A 19,521-nucleotide genomic window follows, 5' to 3' on the forward strand; every position below is an offset into this window, starting at 1 on the left:
AGAGCCTCTTGATGAAGCTGGATGAGAAGAGTGAAAAATCTGGTTTAAAACTCAGCATTCACAAAACTAAGATCATGGTAACTGGTCCCATCACTTCATGGCAAATAGATGGGGGAAACAATGGAAACAGTGACAGACTTTATTTTCTTGGAATCCAAAGTCACTGCAGACAGTGACTGCAGCCATGAAATTAGAAGACGCTTGCTCCTTGAAAGAAAAGCTATGGCAAACCTAGACAGAGTATTAAAAAGCAGAGACATTACTTCACCTACAAATGTCCATATAGTCAAAGCTATGGTTTTTCCAAAAGTCATGTACAGATGTGAGAGCTGGACAATTAAAAAGGCTGAGTGCTAACGCATATATATGGAATTTAGAAAGATGGTAACAATAACCCTATATGCAAGACAGAAAAAGAGACACAGATGTATAGAACAGAATTTTGGACTCTATGGGAGAAGGCGAGGGTGGGATGATCTGAGAGAACAGCATCAAAACATGTATATTATCAAGTGTGAAACAGATCGCCAGTCCAGGTTGGATGCATGAGACAAGTGCTCGGGGCTGGTGCACTGGGATGACCCAGAGGGATGGGATGGGGAGGGAGGTGGGAGGGGGGTTCAGGATGGGGAACACATGTAAATCCATGGCTGATACATGTCAATGTATGGCAAAAACCACTACAATATTGTAAAGTAATTAGCCTCCAACTAATAAAAATAAATGGAAAAAAAAAAAAAAAAGGCTGAGTGCTGAAGAATTGGTGCCTTCAAACTGTGGTGCTGGAGAAGACAGTTGAGAATCTTGGACTGCAAGGAGATCCAGCCAGTTAAGCCTAAAGGAAATCATCCCTGAATATTCATTGGAAGGACTGATACTGAAGCTGAAACTCTAATACTTTGGCCACCTGATGCAAAGAATGGACTCACTGGAAAAGACTCTGATGCTGGGAAAGATTGAGGGCAGGAGGAGAAGGAGTCGAAAGAGGATGAGATGGTTGGATGGCATCACCAACTCGTCGGACATGAGTTTGAGCAAACTCTGGGAGATGGTGAAAGACAGGGAAGCCTTGTATGCTGCAGTTCATGGGGTTGCAGAGTCAGACACAACTGAGCAACTGAACAACAGCCTCTGTTAAAAAAGTTTTCTCCAATCTGAGGTCATGCTAAATTATATGATTTTTATTATTTTACTTTTTACATGTAAACATTCCATCTTTGCAAATATCTGAGATTAGAATACAATTACATTTTCTTCCAGGAGATATTTATTTAGGTTAGCACCATCAAAGTTCCCATGAAATCTTTTTCAAGCTAAATCTTCTCTGCTAGATATTAAATCCCTATATTCACTGGGATCTATTCCTATGCTCTCTATTCCAGTTTACTCTTTTCCTTTCCTTATGACTAGGAGAAGAAAGACAATGCTCTGAAAGCAAGTTCAGTTCAGTCGCTCAGTCATGTCCGACTCTTTGCGATCCCATGAACTGCAGCACACCAGGCCTCCCTGTCCATCACCAACTCCCGGAGTCCACCCAAACCCATGTCCATTGAGTCAGTGATGCCATCCAACCATCTTATCCTCTGTCATCCCCTTCTCCTTCTGCCCTCAATCTTTCCCAGTATCAAGGTCTTTTCAAATGAGTCAGCTCTTCACATCAGGTGGCCAAACTATTGGAGTTTCAGCTTCAACATCAGTCCTTCCAATGAACACCCAGGACTGATCTCCTTTAGGATGGACTGACTAGATGGACATTTGTTGACAAAGTAATGTCTCTGCTTTTTAATATGCTGTCTAGGTTGGTCATAACTTTCCTTCCAAGGAGTAAGCGTCTTTTAATTTCATGGCTGCAATCACCATCTGCAGTGATTTTGGAGCCTAGAAAAATAGTCAGCCACTGTTTCCACTGTTTCCCCATCTATTTGCCATGAAGTGATGGGACCAGATGCCATGACCTTAGTTTTCTGAATGTTGAGTTTTAAGCCAAATTTTTCACTCTCCTCTTTCACTTTCATCAAGAGGCTTTTTAGTTATTCTTCACTTTCTGCCATAAGGGTGGTGTCATCTGCATATCTGAGGTTATTGATATTTCTCCCGCCAATCTTGATTTCAGAGTGTGCTTCCTCCAGCCCAGCATTTCTCATGATGTACTCTGCATATAAGTTAAATAAGCAGGGTGACAATATACAGCCTTGACGTACTCCTTTTCCTATTTGGAACCAGTCTGTCATTCCCTGTCCAGTTCTAACTGTTGCTTCCTAACCTGCCTACAGGTTTCTCAAGAGGCAGGTCAGGTGGTCTGGTGTTCCCATCTCTTTCAGAATTTCCCACAGTTTACTGTGATCCACACAGTCAAAGGCTTTGGCATAGTCAATAAAGCAGAAATAAATGTTTTTCTGGAACTCTTGCTTTTTCACAAGTTGGAGGATATAAATGAACCCAGGTTCTATCTACAGAATCTGTCTTGAGGTCCTTTTTAGGAAGATAAGATGAACAAAAAGATGACAGATACAGGTGAATAGTTTGGAGGTTGGAAAATGCAGGCAGCTTGGGTGACATTGAGTTTTGTATTCTTGGGAAGCAGCCATATGGTGCTGGCTAGTTTGCCATTGAATGAGAAATCAGGAAAGGCAAATGAAGCTGATAATTTGAAACAACGAAAGCCCTAGCTGTGAAACAAAAAGGAGATGAAGAGTGTGGGCCATAAATACCAAGACTATGATGCTGAGACAAATTTCCATTCCATTCAGGGAGGATTTTCTAGTATTTCTGCTGGGAAGAAACCAACCTATACTTACATATTCGTGTAAGTCTGTTAGATGAGTGACTGTACCTTGAGAGAGAGGAGAGACTTGACCAAGGGAAGCCCCATCTGTCTGCCTACAGAAGCCAAATTTACAAGGCAATTGTATCTTCACTTTCCCTTTTGGCCAGTCTAGACTAATGGAGCTCACATTTTAGCTGGTATAAGAATTACCATGAAGACTTGCTAGAGCACAGAGTTCCTGGGCCCCCATCCCAGAGCTTCTGATTTAGTAGGTCTGGGGTGAAGCTACGAATTCATGTTTCTAACAATCTCCCAGATAATGCTGATGTTTCTGATTGAGGGACCCCACTTTGAGAACCATTTGTCTAGATTGAGGGCAGAAGGAGAAAGGGACAACAGAGGATGAGATGGTTGGATGGCATCACTGACTCAGTGGACATGAGTCAGTGCATACTCCAGGAGACTGTGAAGGACAGGGAAGCCTGGTGTGCTGCAGTCCATGGAGTCAGAGTCAGACATGACTGAATGACTGAACAGCAATACCAAAATGACTATTTATTATACTAATTAATAAAATTTGACATCAAAATGACTAATAATATTTGAGAGACTTAAATTTTATAAGAGAAAACCTTATTTGTGAAGATTTCTCTGACCCTCTCCTGCAGAGTTGGTGCCATCTCTGTGTGTAATGATGAAGTGCCATTTGACTGCATCTTAAAGGATGTATGTAAAGGTAGAAGGTATAGGAAGTAGAGGCTTCCCATGTGGTGTAGCAGTAAAGAATCCCCCTGCCAATGCAGGAAATACAGGGATTGAATGCTGATTCAATCCCTGGGTTAGATAGATCTCCTGAAGCAGGAAATGGTAACCCACTCCAGTCTTCTTGCCTGGAAAATTCCATGGACAGAGGAGCCTGGCGGGCTACAGTCCATGGGGTCACAAATCATTGGACATGACTGAGAGATTGAGCACAAAGGAAGTAGATGGATGAGTTCCACTGGCCTCAGAAAGGCAGCATCAAAGGTGCAGCTTAATTTCTTTCTTTAATAAAAATATTTATTTATTTGTTTGGCTGCATTGTGCCTCAGCTGTGGCACACGGGATTTTCATTGCATCATGTGGAATCTTCTGTTGCTGCGCGTGGACTCTCTCTCTAGTTGTGGCATGTGGGCTCAGAAATTGCAGTTTATAGGCTTAGCTGCTCTGCGGTGTGTGGGATCTTAATTCCCCAACGAGGGATCAAACCTGCACTCCCCTGTATTGCAAGGCAGATTCTTATCCACTGAACCACCAGGGAAGTCCCACAGCTTAATTTCTGACTGGCCAATGTATTAACAGAAGAGCCACTGACTGAGAAGAATAGGTTTGGGGATGAGGAGGGGACAAGCAATTCATCCTTGTCCTGGAGGTGGGCAGGAATATGTTGTTTTAGGCACCTGTGAAGCATCTATGGCCAGGAGGCAGTTGGATATAGAGTCTAAAGCTCAGGAAGGAGATTTGGGTGCCAGGGGGCTCATTCTCCAACCTATAAGGGTAAGAGGAACCGAGGTCAGTGATGGGCTCTGGGGAGCATCAACCTTTCAGGAGTAAGTGGAAGAATGTGTGCATGCATGCTAAGTCATTTCAGTCATGTCTAAGTCTTAGGGATCCCATGGACTATAGCCCACCAGGCTCCTCTGTCCATGGGATTCTCCAGGCAAGAATGCTGAAGTGGGTGGCCACACCCCCCTCTAGGGGATCTTCCTGACCCAGGGATAGAACCCATGTCTCTTGAGGCTCCTGCTTTACAGGCAGATTCTTTACCACTGAGCCACTACAGAAGCCCAAGAGGAAGAACACTGATGCTGCTTTAGTTGCTTCAGTCACGTCTGACTCTGTGCCACCCTATGGACTGTGCCCCCCCCAGGGTCCTCTGTCCATGGGATTCTCTAGGCAAGAATACTGGAGTGGGTGGCCATGCTCTCCTCAAGTGGAAGACTAAGAACCAGCAAAGGAAGCTGGGGAGGAACAGTAAGAGATTTAGAAGCAGAATGGAGGCCAAGGCAGGAGAACGGAGCTTGACCATCAGGTGCTCCAGTTCATTCCTGAGCATGGCACAAAGACGCGTCAGGAGTGCCTCAAGGGTGAACATCCGTCACCCAGAGGACAGCCCTGGTGACCAGGGAGGCGGCAGCCTCTCCAGCCTCAAAGCAGCCCTCGCTGGAACTCCTGGAGCAGAGTGGAATGGGGTCCACATCTGAGGTCCCCGCCGGCCTGCAGAACTTGTTGCTCTGTGGTGACAGTGTGATGGAGCGTCAGAGGTGCCGGCCGTCGGTGACTGGCCGCAGTGCAGATGGTGGTAAGGCGCTGAAAGTCAGTTGGGGATGGTCATGTTTCAGATGCTAGAAGTGGAGCTGGTTGGCACTGACGGTGGGAGGCAGTAAATAGTCTCCAGAAATCCCAAATCTCTGTTTACACATATATTGAATCTGTCTCTCCTTTTTGCAACTGGTACACTATTTTAACGGTGTCAGAGTTGGGTCACAGTGACTGTTCTAACCATGTGTGCCCACTCTGCAAGTTGGAGCTTCACTGTTAGTTTGAAATGCTTGTTTTGAAAAAGTTCCATGATGCTATGGGTTGAATTCTGCACCCCCCCAACCAAAGATATATTGAGGTTTTAACCCCGAGTACCCAGAATGTGACCTTATTTAGAGTAGGGTTGTTGCAGATGTAATTAGTTAAGATGCAGTTGTGCTAGTCCAATATGACTAGTATCCTTAGAAGAAAAAGAGACACAGAAGCAGACACACAGGGAAAACATCGTGGGGAGACAGAGCGAAACTGGAGAGACACATCTTCAAGCCAAGGAATGCCAAGAATTACCAGCCATCACCAGAAGGTAAGAGAGAGGCCGGAAACCGACTCTCCCTCAGGGCTCTCGGAAGGAACCAACACTGCCAACACCTTGACTTCTGATTTCTAGCTTCCAGAATGCTGAGAGAATACATTTCTGTTATTTTAAGAATGTTTCGTGTGATACTGTGTTATAACAGCCTTAGGAAATAAACACATGGAAAACTAGAAACCCACTTATATTATCATAAGACATATCAGTATGAAATTTGTCAAAGCAAGAAACATTTGCCTAACAAAGAATTTGTTAGATTCTTTGACTGTAATTTCAACAGGTGTAAATCCGGGGGTTTTCATCTTTACTAAGTGGCAAGTAAAATAGTAAGATATGTAAAGTGTACAACATGATGTTTTGATATACATATACCTTGTATATATACATATATATACACATACAACATTGTGAAGATATTGAGTTAATTACCACATCCATCATCTCACATATTTATTTATTTATTTATTTTTTGGTGAGAATGTTTAAGTTCTACTCTCTTAGCAAATGTCAATTATATAACACAGTTTTACCAACTATAGTCACCATGCTATACCCTAGATCCTCAGGCCTTATTTATCATTAAAAGTTTATACCCTATTACCAGCCCCTTCTTGTTTCTCCCACCCCCACCCCTGGACAACAACTTTCCTATTCTCTGGTTCTTTAGGTTTGACTTTTTAAAACAATATATGTATCTATTTCTTCCTTGCTGCAAGGGCTTTCTCTAGCTGCAGTGAGCGGGGGCTACTCTCTAGTTGCAGTGCTTGGGCTTCTCACTGCAGTGGCTTCTCTAACTGCAGAGCTCTGGCTCTAGGGTAAGCAGGCTTCAGTAGTTGTGGTACATGGGCTTAGTTACCCTGAGGTACGTGGAATCTTCCCGGGCCAAGGATTGAACCTGTGTCCCCTGCTTTGGCAGGTGGATTCTTAACCACTGGACCACCAAGAAAGTCCCTAAGTTTGACTTTGAAAAAAATTGCTCTATACAAGTAATACTAAACAGTATTTGCCTTTTTCTGTCTGGCTTATCTCATTTAGCATAATGATCTCCGGTTTCACTCATGTTGTCGCAGATGGCAGTATTTCCTTCTTTTTTAAAAGCTGGATAATATTCCATAGTAATACTTCATTTATTTATTTATCTCATAATTTTATAATATAAGAAGATATAAGATTTCTGCTAATTCCCCCCACAGATAGATGCCTTCAAATCTCCTCCAGTTTATTCCATTGTGTTATAGTACCAAGATTATCATTTCTATGTGTACCATGACATAAAATGTTGGAAAGAACTAGAAACACTTAAATAGAGGGTATCAAGAGGTACTTAGTGGAACCAAATGGAATTAATTGCATGTCTGCAGAAGTGGGGGCATGGGAAAGGGCAGGTCACTCAGGGAAGGGTGGTCTGGGAGCCTGTTCCAAACCAGAAAGTTTAAAGAGAAGTGTTCATCTGTAAAAGTAAATCAGGAGCTGCAATTTGTAAGCTGCCTTCATGTTCACTTCCTCCAGGCCAACGCTTGTTTGTAACTGAATATTTCTTAAGCAGTCCGTCTGTCAGTTTATCCATAGCTGAATGACACTTTCATAAAACATCCTATCAAAAGGCAAATTCTCCGTTTTATGGATTTTTACTATTGTTCCCATTTATAACTCTTCATAGTGTTTATAGTAAACAAATATTGCCACCTTATACACAAAGAACCACTGAAATGTCACTATATGATGATCCCATGGAGGAATTACATAATACAGGTTTTTTTAAACCCAGCTTTGGGCCCATAAAGTAACAGTTCATTTGCACATTCTCTGACTTGACTTTAAGCTTATATATCTTCATTTCCTAGGAAAAGACCACATGGGGTTCTAGTCCTTACCGAGGGCACTGCCATGATATAGAGAAAGCATGAAGGCTGTCCCTCACAGGGTGGACAGGATCAGGTCCAGAAGCAGGGCCTCGGTTCTAAGAACAGGATTTGCTCTCAACTGCTTCGGGGCTCCCTGCCGCCCCATCTTGCTGTCCCTTCCCAAGGAGTGCCCTTTCTCTTTCCTTTTGATCTGGTCAACAGTCTCTTCCTTTCTCAGCATCCCCTCCCTGCTTTTGCGTGCGCTCAGGAGATGGGACTGAGGCACACTCTCCATGTACTCTGTGGCTTCTGCACCTGTCATATTATTTGTTCTTCTTCACACCCCACCAGGCCACCTGTTTGTCTAGGGCTAGGAAGTGTGTGTGTGCTCAGTCGTGTCCAGCTCTTCGCAACCCCATGGACTTTAGCCCACCAGGTTCCTCTGTCTATGGAATTTTCCAGGCAAGAATACTGGAGTGGGTAGCCATTTCCTTCACCAGGGGATCTTCCCTACCCAGGGATAGAATTTGCATCTCTTGAGTCTTTTGCATTGGCAGGTGGATTCTTTATCAGGTGGCTCAGCTGGTAAAGAATCCGCCTGCAACGCAGAAGACCTGGGTTCGATCCCTGGGTTGGGAACATCCCCTGAAGAAGGAAATGGCTACCCATTCCAGTATTCTTGCCTGGAGAATCCCCATGGACAGAGGAGCCTGGCGGGCTACAGTCCATAGGATTGTGAAGAGCTGGACACGACTGAGCGACTAAGCACAAGCACAGTGCACAGTACCACCTGGGAAGCTGGGGCTAGGTTAGTGTCTTTTTAAAAAACGTTTCTAATATGAAATTGATCATATATTTAAAAGTGTACATATCATTTGTATGTACATTTTAAAGAACAGTAATGAATTGTTTTTGAAACTCCCCAATTCCTTCACCTATACCCCTAGAAGCAGCTGTCCTTGAATCGGTTAGTGACAAGTTATGGGGTTGCTCATAAGTACTGATTTTGAACTTTATAAAATTGAAATTTATATGTGCATTCCCATGAAGCTTGTTTCTGACCTAGGTATTTCACTCAAGATAATGTTTGTAAGATTCATCCCTATTACTACAAGGTAACTATAGCTCATTTATTTTTACCTCTTAGTCAAATTCCATTGTGCGATTTCTCCAGTGTATCTTTCCTACTTTGATTGACATTTCAGTCATGTCCAGAGTTATGCAATCACAAACAATACTGATGTGAACATTCGTGAATGCACATCCTGGACCTTGGTTTTTTTCTTAGAGATATATCTAGGAATGGAATTCAACCTGTCTAGATAATGCCAAATTATTTTCCAAAAGCAATGAACCCAATCTACACTCCAACCAGCAGTGCCCAAAAGTTTTCATTGTTTTAGTCTTGCTCACCCTGGATATGGTTAGACTTTTAATCTTTGCCAGTTTGATGGATATTTCATGGTGTTTTTAAGGAAGACTTCTTTCTGATTCCCCAGTTCCTAGCACCTAACAGAGGATTATGCAAGTTAGTAGAAGCTCACAAATCTTTCATTTGGTGGGTAAACAGCAATCATGTAATGTGACAAGTACCATGATAGAGAAGAATGTTAAGAATACATGTGTAATTTAACCATGTGTCCCTTTGGTCTTCCAATCTAGCTGCACAACAGAATCACCTGGGTATCCTTTTCTTTTATCATTGGCATTTCATTGGGAAAAAACTTCAAACATACAATAAATTGGGGAGAATTTTACAGGGAATGCATGCACCTAGATCCTACCATTCTCATTTTACTCATAGGCTTGCTGTAGGGGGATCCTTTTGGAAAATGTCATTCTCCAAGGCTGGGATTCTGAATCTGTAGCTCTGAAATGGAAGACAAGAACCTATTTTTGTTTCTTTGTTTTTGTTTTTAAACTCCCCAGGTGATTTTGATGGGCAGCCAGTCTTGGAAACCACAGACTGAAGAAACTCGCTGCAATAAATAAAGACAGATTTATCATTAGCCAGCAGTGTTCATTCTTTGTGTGTGTGTTGGGGCTGGGGGGAGTTCTGCTGGGTGTCTAAAGTCATTTTCTCAGCCCACCAGCATTCCTAGGAAATGTGTCAACCAGCATCAGTTTTGCAAGGGTGTGGACAGGTTCTTGGGAGGTGGCAGACTAGGTCCTCTCAGTACTAGAAGCCAAGAAGGATCTGGCTCCAGCCCCTCTTGATTCCTCCCTCTGAACATCACAGGCAGAGAGAGGAACTCACCCTTCAGATGCAAGCCGGCTCCTGTCAACATTTGGGTGTTGTTATGGGCTGAACAAAATTTCCCCCCAAATTCATATGTTGAAGCCCCAGTGTCTCAAGAATATGACTGTCTTGGAGATAAGGTCTTTCAAGAGATAACTAAGTTAAAATGAGGTCATATGATGGATTTTGACCCAATAAGACGGGTGTCCTTACAAGAAGAGGAAATTCAGATACAAACGTAGCACAGTCCACACGAAGACCTAGAAGGTGGCCAACCATAAGCCAAAGAGAGAAGCCCCAATAGAAACCAACCCTGACAACTTGGACTTCTTGGACTTCTAGCCTCCAGGACTGTCAGAAAGTTAACTGCTGCTGTTTAAGACACCCTGTTTGTGGAACTTTGTTATGGACACCCTGGAAAACTAATACAGGTACGGAGCGGAGGGCACCAAGACTGGAATCAGACAACAGGACAGGCAGACCCAGGCTCCTGCCTCCCCAACACCCTGCTGAAGAGGCCTCCATCCACAACGGGTCAGAGCTGCCAGAGAAGGTACCACTGCACCGTGGCCTGCCCGTGGAGGCTGCAAGGCGACAGAGGCACACACCTCTCCAGCCACTTGTTCGTCAGAGGGTCCACTCCACAAGCCCAAGGAGTGCAGCTGTCTATATACATGAGGGGTCCTCAGAGACACAGGCAGGCCCACCCATGGCCGAGTGGGCTCAGAACAGGGGGCAATGACAGGGTTCAGGGAGGCCTTAGCCCCTCCTGTCACGCCTCAAACCGTCCCCCAACCTCCACCAAGCCTCGCCTTCACACAGCTTCTTTCACTCATAGAGTAGAAATGAAATGTGGCTCACCGCTCCACATCTTGAACCATGTAGCTCAAGGAAATGAAGTTTGGTTCTACACCTTTGCTCACCAGTTTTAAGACACGTGATGAATTCTGAGAAGCAACAATGTTAATCGTATAAAACAGCAGCTTTTGTCATACCGAGGGTATTTTTTTCAGACAGCAAATTTTCATGTCTTCATACTTAAATAAAAATATAAATTATACAAGTGTATATGAAAACAAATATTTTCCAAGGACATAGCTTTGCTTTGTATCCCCGTAGCAATAGTGCCATTACTATTAAATGCAAAATCAGAACTGTAAGTGTTGCTGTTTTTTAAAATTGAAGTATAGTTGATTTACAATATTGTCTTAGTTTCAGGTCTACAGCATAGTGATTCAATTATTTTTTTCAGATTATGTTCCATTATAGGTTATTATAAAATATTGAATATACTGCCTGTGCTGTATAGTAAATCCTTGCTGCTCATCTGTTTTGTGTAAAGTAGTTTATATATCTTAATCCCATACTCCTAACTTCTGCCACCCTCTCCCCTTTGGCAACCATAAATTTATTTTCTTTGTCTGTGAGTCTGTTTCTGTTATGTGTATAGAATTCATTTGCCTTACTTTTTAGAGTCTTCATATATGTGATATATGGTATTTGTCTTTCTCTGACTTACTTGACCAACCACAATATTCTCTAGGTCCATCCATGTTGCTGCAAATGGCACATTTCATTCTCTTTTATGGCTGAGTTTTATACACAAACACACACATATATCAATCACATCTTCTTAAGCCAATTGTCTGTTGATGAGCACTAGAGTTGTTTCCATGTCTTGGCTATTGTAAATAATGCTGCTGTGAACATTAGGGTGGGTGCATGTATCTTTTTGAATTAGAGTTTTTGTCTTTTCTGGATAAATACCCAAGAGTGGAATTGTTGGATCATATGATGTTTCAATTTTTAGTTTTTTAAGGAACCTCCATACTGTTCTTCATAATGGCTACATGAATTTACATTTCCATCAACAGTGTAAGAGGGTTCCCTTTCCTTCATACCTTCTCTAGCATTTATTTGTAGACTTTCTTATGATGGTCATTCCGAGTGGTGTGAGGTGATACTTCGTTGAGTTTCTATGTTCATTTCTCTAATAATAAGTGGTGCTGAGTATCTTGTCTTGTGCCTATTGGCCATCTGCATGTTGTATTTGGAAAATATCTATTTAGATCTTCTCTCATTTTTTATTGCATTGGTTTTTTTGTTACTGAGTTGCTCGAGCTGTTTGTGTAATTTGGATATCAACCCCTGAAGGCTGCACCATTTGCAAATATTGTCTCCCATTTTGTACATTGTCTTTTCATTTCATCGATGGTTTACTTTGCTGTGCAAAAAGCTTTTAAGTTTCATAATGTTCCATTTATTTATTTTTGCTTTTATTTCATTTGCCTCAGAGACTGATATCACTATGATTTATATCAAAGAATGTCTGTCTGTGTTCTCTTCTAGGAGATTTAGGGTGTCATGTCTTATATTTAGATCTTTAAACCATTTTGAGTTTAGTTTTATATATGATATGAGGTAGTCAATCTAATTTCACTGATTTGCATGTAGCTGTCCAGCTTTCCCAACACCACTTGCTGAACAGATTCTTTCCTCCATTGTGGATTCTTGCCTCCTTTGTCATAGATTGATTGACCTTGGGTGCGTGGGTTTATATCTGGGCTTTCTATTCTGTTACATTGATCTATATGTTTTGTGCCAATACCATGTTGCTTTGATTATTATAGCTTTATAGTATGGTCTGAAGGATTATATCTCCAGTTTTGTTCTTTTTCCAGACAGAGGGTATTTTTTATATTTACTACATTTAATATCTTTTTCAGTTCTTTTAGATACAATTGGAACCTTTTGATAATTCTTCTGACCTGCTTGATTGCAATAAGTTGTTTTCCCTGGCTCTGATCTGCCACCATCACCATCACCACCAGCCAGCCTGGGCACAGCTTCCTCCCATAGTTTAAAAATCTTCTTTGGCATTTCATTTCTTACCGCATTCTACACTGGCAAGGCTGCCCCTGAAGTTCTCCATAGAGGCAATCCTCTGATCAGAGACAGTTCTATATGTATATCCATTGCAAGAGTAAACAACTTGGGTCAGTTTCATTTTTTGAGGTAGGAGGTTCCCCAGGTATCTCTTTTCCCTGCTTCTTTTCCTCCTGAGGTTATTGTCTTACCTTTGAATATTACAACTTCTCCATATGTCTCCGTATTTGGTAATGGCAGCCCTTAAAAGTCTTTGGTTTATGACTCCAACAGATCACACTCAAACAAAGCTCGTTTATGACACTCCAGGTCTTATTCCACCACTTTTTGTTTCCAAGCTGTTTGTGCAGGTTTTTCTGCTCTGCAATCCTGTTTTACTTCTCATTGTTGTTTAAAAAATTCTTCTTTTTCTGTTTCAGCATTGCAATTACCACTATAATTCAATTGTTCATTCAGCCTCCTAATTCCAACCAACCACCTTAAATACTTCTTACCCTTCAGTTCTCAAAGCCCCAATTCTGTAAGTTGGTTTGTCTTGGGGTAGGTATCCTCCTGACAGGAAGAGAGGGTAGTCATTTTAGGATGGAAATCGCTACACTGGGCAAAATTACTTTTTATGAAAGCTTGGTCTGTCTGATCCAGTATTAAAGAATGACCACACCAAGGGTGACTGACAGAGTATGAGAGGGGCATTCATCCTGAGATGGAGACGTTCTCAAATGTGGACAAATGTTTCTCCTGAACCCTCAGTTACTCATTTGAAACCCTCAAGTTGCCGGAGGTTGCAGTCAGGGAGGGGATGAGTAAAAGTGCTGAGGTGCCCACATTTAGTGGAACCAGAAAGAGGGGAGCACAGAAAGAAGAATGTATGTGCATGCATGTGCCTGTGTGTGTGTTTATGTGTGGCAAGGCTAACAACTGTATCTCAAGTAGCAGCAGATATTCAGAGACAAAGAGAGCCAGGAATGACCTTGCCCATCAACAAATTTGATCATGCCCATGTGGTCTGTTTTCAGACCTGTTTCAAATGGTCCCTCCATTATTCCGTCCTCAGATGCCCCACACGTCTCCAACTGGTCCTGCCTTAATGCCCTGAAATTTCCAACTTGGCAACTTATTCCTTTGGGCATGCTCTAAAAGTCCAAGTTAACTTACAAATGTATTGTCTAGTGGCCTCATCAGTCACTAACATCTTGATGCCAATTGGCTTATCAGATCGGGCAGGCTACAACTGGGCTCTGCTGTCTGGAAGCCTTGACAGTCATTGACACCTCCATGCCAAGAGGGTTATCAGACGAGGCAGCACTGGAGCTGGCTTTGCAGGAAGGGATGAGACACAAGCAACTTTAGAATGGTGGAGGCAGCTGCTTGATAAGAAAGAGCCCACCTACCCTGGCAGAGAGTCTCAGAGAAATGCCAGAAGGTACCAATGCACGGGGCTCTGGATCCCGGAGAACACATGTCTCAGAATTGATGATTTAATGTTTCTAACATCTAGGAGTGAAGGGAAGAGAGGGCATAGTACTGAGATAATTTTCAAAACCTGATTTCAGAAGAAGGATAGGAAGGGCAAGCTGCTATTGAGGGAGAGCATTGCCAGTGTGCCCTCCTCTCCTTCCCGACCTTTCAAGACACTAAAGGTTCTATCTCCCTGATTCACTAAACCACTACTGCCCAACGTCAACAGTTCACATTCAAACCAAGCTCATCTTTGCTCCCAACTATAAAGCATTTGACTGAACTATGACATTAAGACCTTCAGTCTTAACTAGTGATGGCGAGACCACAAAATCTGGGCAGCTCTGTAACTTCCCCGTTCTGTACTATAAAGGGGTAACTTGACCAGAGGCTCATGCAGCTTCAGGGCCCCTCCTTCCACAGTTCCCCTTCCACAGCCCTATACTAGATTTTGTTTGTAATTTGGACTTCCTGAAGAAGCTGTCTCCCCTTACCAAACTGCATATGCCTGAGACCCCACCAAACCTGGATCCACCCCTAATTATCAACCTTGGCCATACTCACGGAGCAGGTAGCCAAATGTGCTTGCGTGAGGGTCTTCCTTTGAACTGGGAAAGGCAAACTTCACAATTCTGCTGGAATTTCCCTGCAAAACTAGCTTACCTAACAACTTTATATTATGGGCCATTTAAAAGTTGTTCGCTAAACTGTTTCCTCTAGGGTATGAACAGAATCCTTTGATATGACACCAAAAGGTAGTCTTTCAGAGGGAAATGTTGGTGGGTTTGTTTTCCCAATCATTATGACACAGAATCCATGCTCATCTAATATCCATTTGAGACCATTTTATACTAAAGTCAACTGGTATGAAATGATAACCCCTTTTTGGACCAGCTTAATTCATAGGGTTGTCCAGTATTCCAATGTTTAATTACTTAATGTGTTTCAAACACAAACACCCTGTAAATTCAAATGACCCTGTTAAAGAATGGTATATCATCTTTGGGGTAAGGAGATGACTTGTGACCCTTGTGGGGGTGGGGAGAGGCCACCACACATGGTCAGTCCTGTCTGACTCCAGGTAACCCCATAGACTGCAGCCCACCAGGCTCCTCTGTCCATGGAATTTTCCAGGCAAGAATACTGGAGTGGGTTGCCATTTCCTACTCCAGGAGATCTTCCCCAACCAGGGACTGAACCCCTGTCTCTTGCGCCTCATGCATTGACAGTTGGGTTCTTTACTACTAGTGCCACTGAGAAGCCCCATTGTGACTTTCATGTATTGTTTTATTTTGTTTTAATAACAACATGTACACACACACACACACACCCGTAATCACACTGTCAGCCCAGAATGAGGTGAGAAAAGGCAGGCTTTTCTTGAAGACCAGCTAGGTAACTCCCAACAGTTTCAGGAACTTTCGTTACCCCTTCCCCCTGTATCTGTAATTCATCTTTATTCAAAACGGGGTTCATTTAAAATAGCACCTTTCAGCGGTCTGAATGTGAAACAGTTTACCCTGCAGGTTTGAGTAGATTAAACATTGCAGCCGAGTCTCTCCTGAATAGGACTTTCCATTTAGGGTAAGAGGCTGAGAGCCACAGCACTTCCGTCTAGCCCAATCGCCCAAGCTGGCCTCGTTTGGGAAGGCAGCGTGGGTGGGAGCGTTTGGGTGGCATACCCCAAAAACCACAGTAATTGGAAGGGAAAAGAGCAAATATCAATTAGTGATTCCTCAGCCAGCTACCAATCTTGGTTTCCAAGGGATTCCACTTTAGTCTTACTTCAGAAGTAACAGCTTCCCAGGGACCTCCGACAGAAGCTGCACGAATCCACATACATCTTAGTACACAGAACATTTCCCCGGGGAGACTCTTGTTATCTGCCCGGCTTCCCTGGCTCTCTGCCTCCCTGTCAGCCTGTGGGCCTGTCAACCAGAATGCTCCCAGCTTCTCGGGGCTTCCGTGGGAATGTGAGCGGGAAAGGGCTTTGAGAACTGAAGACAGGAAAGTGGTGTTCCTCTGCAGCGCTCTCTCTGGGCACCCCTCATTTCCCGGAGCGCCGGGGATGCTAAAATGAGCTTCCCTGCTTCCCCCCAGCACCGCCCACTCAGGGGTTTGGGCAAGTGGCTATTTGTTAGCAAATAACGTGTGTGGGGTTGGGGAGCAGTAGGTGCGGAAGGCGAGCTGTTGAGCGGAGACCCCCCGCCCGGCGGCCCCCCGCAGACAGAGCCGCAGGGGGCGGGGAGGGGCGGCAGGGGCTCGGAGGAGCTCGCTCGGCGGGGCGCCTCCCAGGAAGGCGGGGAGGGGAGCGCCTGTTTACCCAGGAGGGCTCTGCTGATAGCACGTTCCTCGAGTTTACTTTGCTTTCCTTGAGTTTATTGTAAAGGGGTAAAGTTTTCGGATCTGTCACGTGACCCTGACAGGTCCTGCCTATGGCGCGGCAGACCACCCACGCCGAGGGCCATGGAACTGCTTAATAGAAACAGGCTTGTAATTGTGAGTCCGCGCCGCACTCCGCCGAAAGCCTCCGGCGGCCCAGCGCGCCGGGGTTTTTACACTTTCCGTTCCTTTTGTAAAGACGGAGGAGGAGAAGACGAAGACGAAGAAAAAGACGACGACAGGGAAGACAAAGAGATCCGCGGCGACAAGACTAGGGGGAGACGAGGGAAGACGGGAAGAAGACGGAGGAGCAGAAGACCAGGAAAGGGGGGCACGGGGGGGGAAAGGAATTGATGTGAAATCCAAGCGCAGCGTCCGCGCCATCGGCACCCGCGCTCCGGGCAGGGCTTGACGGCCGGCTATGGTGAGTGCAGCCGGCTCGGCCGCCGCCGCCACCTCGCCCTCGCGCGGCGTGCGCCCCGGGAACGCGGGATTGCGGGGACGGGCGGGCGGGGCGGGCGGCGCGCCGGGGCCGCGGGGCTGGGTGGGCTGCGCCGGCGGGGCTCAGGGGCGCCGGCCCGCGCCTCCGGGCTGGCTCGCTAGCTCGCACGCTCCGGGCCCCCGCCCCCCGAGGCCGGCCCCGCTGGGCGGGGAGGGGGCTGTCTGCGGCGGGCCCGGCCGGGGAACGGCTCCGAGGGGAATTCTCACGGAGGGGGTCGCCTGGGATCCCATTTTCACGCTTGAAAGGGTCGCCACCTTGGCTTCCGCTCATCAGCCTGGTGGTGGCTACTGACTGCCAGCGGAGGCTGAGCGCTGGGGATGGAGGGCTGGTCCGAAGAGTGACAGCGCCGGGGGGAGGGTGCGGGCCGGGAGCGCGCGCACCCGGGCAAGTTCTCTAGTCTCCCGGGAGCTCGGGGAGGGTCTGCCCGAGGGGCTGGGCGTACGCTCCCGAACCCCTACCTTGTTCTCGGCACCTGGGCCGGGACTCTGAGTGGAACACCCAGGGATAGGAGAGAAGTACCTTATCAAAACCCGGAGCGCAAACATCCTTCTCCCGGTCGCCGTTGGTGGGAATAACGGCCAAAGGGGCTTTCCTGGGTTCAGGAAGGGGCCACGGGTAGGAGAGGTATGTGTTGACTCTTGCACCCACGGAATTGGGCATTCTGGTGCCTGCCAACCATTAAAGAGGTGGGCGGCTAGCCCGGTGCTGAGATGGCTAAGTAGGGCCTGAGGGGGATCCCTGAGGTGGGCCAGACTGATCCAAAACCATGTAGACCCGGTGCCAACCATGGGACCACAAGACCTCCAGAGACTGTACCTCGGAGGTGACATATACTGTGTCTTCAGGTATTTAAGTTCCTGCTAAACATGACTCCTACTTGGTGGATGAGCAATAAACTCCAAATTTTCAGATCTCGATTTCCATCACCTTAAGAAGAACCATATGGATTGTTGTCTCTGGAAGACACGTAGAGACCTCTGTTTTCATAGACATGGGAGAGAAGACCATCTTCTTCCCTTTCTAGCCTTCCTTCCTCTCTAGGGAGGAAACCATATGAAAGAACAGGAGCTAATAATAAAAACCCACTATGGGTGGTTCTAAGTTTTCAATACTTTGATACTGAGGTTTTGAACTCCTACAATAGTCCTTTTTTCAGCGTTTTGTGTGTTCGTTTTTTTTTTTTTTTTTGGCTCCAGTAGTTCAACATGCAATTAATTGCCTCTACAAAGAAAGACAATGCCTTTTGGTGTCACCCTTTGTTACTGTAACTTATTGTTTCTGGGTGGTATAAATTGTTGCCTCAGGTGCACTGTGTACCCATGTTGTAAAACAAGGGTTTCAGTTGTGAGTTTGTGTGTGTTCCAGTTGTCACCCAGCTTCCTCCCACAAGACTGTGTTTCACAGCCTTCCCCCTTTGAGTCTAAGACCTTTTTCTTCTAAAATGTTGAATCAAGGTAGACACCCATGGGCTCATTCTCAATCTGGGGTATTAGCTTCATTTCAAACTCACTGAGAAGTGTAGCTAATTTCTGGTTATAATCTAGTCATAATGTAACAAGCTATTTGAATAGGAATTAGCACCATTTGGAATTATTTTGTGAAAAAATGACTTTTTAAAAAATTATCTTCAACTTTCTACAGATAGAAAATCTAATGAGGCAAATCAATATAGATTGAATGGATTAAAATATCAGTCTTCCCTATTTTGTCTTTTCTCTCTCTCTCATACACACACACACCTTTTATTTTCTCCCGCCTCTGCCACAGTGTATAAAGCCCTATTGAGACATGTAGGCGTGATGTGTAAACCGGATTAGCAGTATGAAAGAAAGACACACAATAAGCTGGAATTGTTTTACTTCCCTTTCATTTCTCATGCCTATATCTCTAATAAATTTGTTGCTCCAGCAGTGGGTCAAAGGGATCATGTTGCTCAGCTTCTTTTTCATGCAAGACCCGATGGCAGAGATCACCGAAATGAATGGTGTGCCTTCTGCCAAATGCAGAGTTTGATATGGATATATTAGATGGGGAGATAGAGACAAGGAGAGAGATGGAGAATGTTCGAAGTTTGGGTCTTTCCAGAATACATCTCTATCTCTTAAAGTGGCTAAGAAGATATATAGGCAAGGGAAGGAATAAATATTAAGGGTCAATGCTGTTTTCTTTCAAGTTCATTGTAGACTGAGCATTTTCTCTGCAGTTAGTGACATTCCCAGCAAGAGAATACCAATAGCTTTGGCAGAAAGTCTAAGTCCCTTTTACGCAGAAAGTCTAAGTCCCTTTTCCAAATTAGTATGTGTACCTGGAGTACATGAAGATTTCCGGGACCTTCTCGGGACATCTCCTTCTACCACCACCACCGGCCCCCCCAACCCCCCACCAAGCTCACTGCAAGCACACACACACACAAAAAAACCAGTGCTCCTGGGTTTGTGCTGTAGACCCCTCATTTACTCTTTTGTAGAATTGGGAGCAGCTTCCCATTAAAGGAGATCAGGGGTAATTAGCAGCATTATTTTGACAAGTTGGCTAGAGCTGTTCCCTTTC

General features: G+C 44.7%; 1 protein-coding gene and 1 long non-coding RNA gene across 2 annotated transcripts in view; one reads left to right on the forward strand and one right to left on the reverse strand.

Moving 5' to 3' along the window:
• The window catches only part of LOC122673066, a 78,562-nt gene that overhangs the window by 56,152 nt on the left and 2,889 nt on the right, over window positions 1-19,521 (reverse strand). The gene's annotated exons all lie outside the window — the stretch shown is intronic.
• Window positions 16,402-19,521, forward strand: part of PTCH1 (patched 1) — a 69,309-nt gene continuing 66,189 nt past the window's right edge. Inside the window, exon 1 of the mRNA XM_043870651.1 lies at window positions 16,402-16,893. Within this exon, the coding sequence (XP_043726586.1) occupies window positions 16,891-16,893 (3 nt within the window). The 5' untranslated portion in view covers window positions 16,402-16,890. The remainder of the gene's footprint in view (window positions 16,894-19,521) is intronic.

This window comes from Cervus elaphus, chromosome 16, assembly GCF_910594005.1.
Source record: "Cervus elaphus chromosome 16, mCerEla1.1, whole genome shotgun sequence".
NCBI lineage: Eukaryota > Metazoa > Chordata > Mammalia > Artiodactyla > Cervidae > Cervus > Cervus elaphus.